This window comes from Protobothrops mucrosquamatus, unplaced genomic scaffold (assembly GCF_001527695.2).
Source record: "Protobothrops mucrosquamatus isolate PMUCROS unplaced genomic scaffold, P.Mucros_1.0 scaffold5097, whole genome shotgun sequence".
NCBI classification, from domain to species: domain Eukaryota; kingdom Metazoa; phylum Chordata; class Lepidosauria; order Squamata; family Viperidae; genus Protobothrops; species Protobothrops mucrosquamatus.
The window spans coordinates 49,862-55,768 of record NW_015390972.1 but is presented as its reverse complement, the minus strand read 5'-3'; the positions used below and the strand labels follow the sequence as shown (position 1 = coordinate 55,768).

Below are 5,907 nucleotides of genomic sequence, written 5' to 3'. Positions count from 1 at the left end.
CCATTTTTATTTTTATTTTTTGCATTTAATTCCAGCTTCTGGCCAAAACACCCCTTGCCTATAACGCTTAAGCAACCATTGCATTTCTTTAACAACCTCAACCTTCGCTTAATGACAGCTACAAATAAAGGGTCATAAAACCAGGGGCGGTCAATGATCACCCCACTCAGTGGCCACCACCACGACTTAGGATCGAAATTCCGGGCAGAATGAACACTCCTTAAGTTGAGGACCGCTTGTCTATGAAAAGTCTGGAGCGCCGAAAACGTACAAGCATTTTACGCATTAAAAAAATGGCCAGCTGGATTCAGACGGTGGGGGTTGCCAACTTACCACTTCGGCCCAGTAAGGGAGCATCACTCTCTGATCGTCCAAAATGATCAGCTCGATGTCCTTGTAGCTGCTGTTGGCCAAAGCCGGGCCCAAATCCTCAGCGATGAAATCCCTCTGGTGCTCCGGGGAGAATCCAAGGCACTGGAACGGGTAGAAGATAATGTCGCCGGCCGTGGGCTCGTTGCCAGCAGTTATAGCCCAGAAAGTCAAATTATACTTGGCGTATTCGTCCAGGAATCTGGGTGAGGAAAAGAAAATGGGGTTAATTTGCTGGACCTGGTACCTGAGGGGCTGCCCCAAAGAAGAGGGGGGGTCAGGCTGATGTCCAAAGCCACCAGAAGGCAGGACAAGAAGCCACGGATGGAAAGGAATCAGGGAGAGAAGCAACCTGGAACTAAGGAGGCGTTTCCTGACAGTGAGGACGATTAACCAGTGGAACGGCTGGCCACCAGACGTTGTGGGCGCTCCAATATTGGAGGTTTTCAAGAAGAGATTGGACAGCCATTTGTGTGAAGTGGTATAGAGTCTCCTGCTTGAGCAGGGGGTTGGACTAGAAGATCTCTAAGGTCCCTTCTAACTGTTGTTCTGTTTTTTTCCTTCCTTCCTTCCTTCCCTCCCTCCCTCCCTTCCTTCCTTCCTTCCCTCCCTCCCTTCCTTCTTCCAACTGTTGTTCTGTTTTTTCCTTCCTTCCTTCCTTCCTTCCTTCCTTCCCTCCCTCCCTCCTTCCAACTGTTCTGTTTTTTCCCCTTCCTTCCTTCCTTCCTTCCTTTCTTCCCTTCCTTCCTCCTTCCAACTGTTGTTCTGTTTTTTCCTTCCTTCCTTCCTTTCTTCCTTCCTTCCTTCCCTCCCTCCCTCCCTTCCTTCCTCCTTCCAACTGTTGTTCTGTTTTTTCCTTCCTTCCTTCCTTCCTTCCTTCCTTCCCTTCCTCCCTCCTTCCCTCCCTCCCTCCCTCCCTCCCTTTCTCCATCACTGGAGGCTTTCAAGAAGAGATTGGACAGCCACCTGTCTAAAGTACAGAGTCTCCTGCTTGAGCAGGGGGTTGGACTAGAGGACCTCCAAGGTCCCTCCCAACTCTGCTATTATCTTAAAGCTGATTCCTCGGCTGCACGCCCATCGGCGAGAACCGCCAGCGAGGACCTTCATCAGAGCGATGAGAGGCAAACTCACCCCCGTCCCACAGAAAATAAAGGCTGGAAAAATTGCACAGATTTGGGAGCGATTTGAGGCCTTGCTGGAATTTCAGCGGGGTTGGACGGGAAGAGGGGGTTACCTGATAAAATAATTGGCCCAGGCCTTGTGGTATCTGTCGCCCGGCTGCCCCTTGAGGGTCCCACGGCCGGTCATGGCGCCGTTGGTCTTCATCCACACGGGAGACGTCCAGGGACTGGCGTAGAGGGACAGGGGCCGAGAAGCCACGGCTTGTGCTTGTTGCAGAATTGGGATCTAATGTGCAGGGAGACAAAGCATCCTTTCACCTTGTGCGCGAAGCTCAATTTTATTTAATCTCATTGCAATTCAAAAGCCACGGACCCTCACTTCCTTCCCTCTCCTCCTAGGTGCTCCCCGTTACACGTTCAATTTAGCTCTCTCCCATAAAAAAAGATGTTGAGACTCTAGAAAGAGTGCAGAGAAGAGCAACAGAGATGATTAGGGGACTGGAGAATAAAACATATAAGGAACGGTTGCTGGAATTGGGCATGTCTAGTTTAACAAAGAGAAGGACGAGGGGGGACATGATAGCAGTCTTCCAGTATCTCAGGGGCTGCCCCAAAGAAGAGGGAGTCAAGCTATTCTCCAAGGCGCCTGAAGGCAGAAGAAGAAGCAACGGGTGGAAACGGATCAAGGAGAGAAGCAACTTAGAACTAAGGAGAAACTTCCTAACAGTTAGAACAATTAACCAGTGGAACCACCTGACTCCAGAAGCGGTGAATGCTCCAACACTGGAAGTTTTTGAGAAGAGACTGGACAGCCATCTGTCTGAAATGGTACAGGGTTTCCTGCCTGAGCAGGGGGTTGGACTAGAGGACCTCCAAGGTCCCTTCCAACTTTATTATTATGATTGTGTAGGAGCCTTTTCAAGGGAGGGGAGTTGCTTTGAACAGCTGGCAGCAGCTGTTGAAAGCAAAAACTCCTTTGAAACAGTAAAACAAAAAATAATAAATAATAATAATACAAAACGATAAAATTAATAAAAAAAATTCCTAAGGAAAGGCCCGTTGGCTTAGACCCCATGATTTTGATTAAAATTCCCCCCCCCCTTTTTTTTTCCCCTTCCTCTGGCCTTCTTCTGCAACAGTGTCCTTCTGGGTACAGATCTGTCCCAATATTCTCGTATTTCTGCCGATGGTTGAGGACCCACCTTCATTTTGATATCTTCGTCCGTTAGGCTGAAGTTATTCAGGTCAAAATCGTTCTCCACGTCCGCGTACGTGTACAGCCTCACGGAGAAATCGCAGCTCGCCATGGGCACCCGGACCAAGGTATACTCGATCCCTGGGTTCAAAAAACACAACAAAAGACTCGGAGATGGGGGTTAGCCCCAAACGGCCGAATCCCACCTCTCCAGTCAAGCTAGACCCCAGGGGGGGATGATGGGAGCTGTAGTCCAAGCAGCAGAGGAGGGAATATACAAAGGAAAGAGGCATTTCAGCACCTTGGACAATGCCTCTAGACTTAGCCAACAAGGACGTGGCTTGGTTTCAGGACCTTGGTCAGCAACCTCTTAGAAGTAGTCCTCTATTTACAACGGTTCGTTTAGCGTCCGCTCAACGTTACCACGGCGCTGAAAAAAGCGCATTGTGACTGGTCCTCCACTTACAACCCCTTTGCAAGCATCCTGACGGTCATGTGATCAATATTCAGGCACTTGGCAATCCCGCGTGTATGATGGTCCTGGGCTCGTGTAATCTCCATTTGCATCCTTCCTAGCCGGCTTCCCGCAAGCCAAGTCAATGGGGGGGGGGGAGAAGCCAGATTCATTTAACGACCGTGTGATTTACTTAACGACGATTGGCTCAACAACCCGCGAAGGTCGTAAGCTCACCTAACCGTCTTGCTTGGCAATGGATACCCTTGTGGTGATAAGTCAAGGACCACCTGTAAATTTTGTGTCTGTCTTAGCCCCGCCCTGACAAAAGGACCAGTTGTCCCATCACATTAACCGGGACAACCGACTGGGAATTCTCAGCCACACCAAGGAACTGCCCTTGGCTGCCGTCCGCCCACACCAAATGCTTAAATAACATTATTTAAAGCGGGATAACGCAAGGCATTGCTGAATCGAAGGCGGGAATGGGTAATAAAGGCGGGGAATGAATAATTAAAATCCCGGCTATTCTGCGGGAAGACGGGCGGTCAGCAAATTTAATAAATAAATAAGTATATAAATAAATAAAATTTACCTTCGGCGGAGAAGTAAGATTTGAGCAGGTTTCTCTGGCTTTTCGGCGACAAATTCAGGATGTTAATAGCAGCTGAATCAGTGAGAGCCCCGCCAAAGCCCTTGATTTTTTGATATTTCTGGGACGTTTTCAGCTTCAGAACCAGATTTTCTAAGTGAAAAGAAGAAAAGAGAGGGAGGAATTTAAAAAAAAAAATAATCAGTTTTATACAGGACAATGCTTACCTGTCGTCTTGCACGCCCACCTGGTTGTTCAATTATTCTTCTGTTTTGACAAAGGCCGGCGTTTGCATAACGTGTTTGACGTGTTTAGCTGAGTGATTCAGCTTCTGGGTTGGCACAAAACGGGCGATCCTTCACCCCAAAATTCAAATCAGATTAAAACGAAACAGGCCTAGCGTTTTTGTGGAGGTGGCTAAGAGCGGCTCTGGATATTGAGAAGGGATGGCATCGAAGTTGAATACATGAATAAATTAATACACAGATGGCTGGGGTTCTCTATATAGGAAATATGTATTACATTTGTTCGGGATGAAAAGTTTTCCAAACTGCCCAAAACTGGCCCAAAGTCATCCAGCTGGCTGAAAGCGGAACTAGAACTCCCGGTCTCCTGGCGCTTGGCCCAAAGTCACCCAGCCAGCTTTCGTGTCTCAGGTGGGACTAGAACTCACCGTCTCCTGGTGATCGGCTCAAAGTCACCCAGCCAGTTTTCATGCCTAAGGCAGGACTAGAACTCACCGTCTCCTAGTAATTGGCCCAAAGTCACCCAGCCGGCTTTCGTGTCTCAGGTGGGACTAGAACTCACCGTCTCCTGGTGATCGGCTCAAAGTCACCCAGCCGGCTTTGATGGCTAAGGCAGGACTAGAATTCACAGTCTCCTAGCTGGCTTTCGTGCCTAAGGTCGAACTAGACTTCACTTTCTCCTGGTTTCAAGCTTGGTGCCTTAACCCCTGGACCAAATGGTCCCTTAGACCAGAACTAGGCATTGTGTCATCCAGGCCTACCTCGCAGGGTTCTTATGAGGACAAAAGGCAGTGAAAGCTTACTACACTTCACTTTGTCCTGGTTTTCTTGGGATAAAAACATACTTCTAGGCCTCACCGTTCTCGGGCGGATTATCCAGCAGCAGTCCCTCACTGCGTTCCACGCGGTGTCCGGCTTTGTTGCTTTCATACTTAACGAAAGACCCCAGATCAGGGAGGGTGACGGGCTCTAATGTGTCACAATAATCGGCCCCACATTCACACACCAAGGAGCCGTGCCCAAAATTTCTGGGAGAACAAGGCCGTCCCCCTGGGGAAAAAGAAAGGAAAACAAGGAAGTGAGGGAGGGAGGAAAGAAGGAAGGAAGACAATGGGAGGAAGGAAGAAAGGAAGGGGAAAAAATGGAAGGAAGGCAGGAAGGAAGGAAGGAAGGAAGGAAGGAAGGAAGGAAGGAAGGAAGGAAGGAAGGAAGAGGAGAAAGAGAGAGAAAGAAAGAAAGAGAGAGAGGAGAGAGAAAGAAGAAAGAGAGAGAGAGAGAGAAAGAGAGGGAGAGAGAAAGAAGAAAGAAAGAAAGAGAGAGAGAGAGAGGAGATAGAGAGAGAGAGAAAGAGAGGGAGAAAGAAGAAAGAAAGAAAGGAAAGGAAAGAAAGAAAGAAAGAAAGAAAGAAAGAAAGAAAGAAAGAAAGAAAGAAAGAAAGAAAGAAAGAAAGAAAGAAAGAAAGAAAGAAAGAATAAATTAATTTGGCTTGATAAAGGTGACGAAACCAGTCTAATAGTTTCTTAGGCATTTTTTTAGGCTTCTGTTTTTCTGCTTCTTTCTCAAGATGACCAGCAGAACTAGAACTCACCGTCTCCTGGCGATTGGGCCAAAGTCACCCAATCGGCTTTCAAGCCTAAGGAGAGACTAGAACTCCCAGTTTCCTGGTGATTGGCCCAAAGTCGCCCAGCCAGCTTTCCTCCCTAAGGCGGGACTAGAACTCAAAGTGTCCCAGCGATTGGCCCAAAATCACCCAACCCGCTTAAGGCAGGACTTGAACACACCACCTCCTGGCTCCTGGCTCCTAGACCCTCACCCCCAGACTAGACAGTGCTAATTTGTTAACGTTTTCCCTGCATCTCCGGATGTCTTCCGGAAGACAGCTAGATTGCCTCTAAACGTGGAGGCTCTCTTCCCCATTATTTTCTCAGTCA

At 48.3% G+C, this 5,907-nt stretch overlaps 1 protein-coding gene across 1 annotated transcript; it reads right to left on the bottom strand.

Annotated features, from left to right (window-relative positions):
- Positions 1-333: 333 nt before the first annotated feature.
- LOC107299554 (lysosomal acid glucosylceramidase-like) lies at positions 334-5,036 on the bottom strand (the record flags this gene model as incomplete). The annotated part of the gene is made up of 5 exons (XM_015828917.1): positions 334-571; positions 1,604-1,776; positions 2,693-2,826; positions 3,735-3,884; positions 4,835-5,036. Coding segments are annotated over 5 exons (897 nt in total), but the record flags the coding sequence as incomplete, so codon positions are not given.
- Positions 5,037-5,907: the final 871 nt, after the last annotated feature.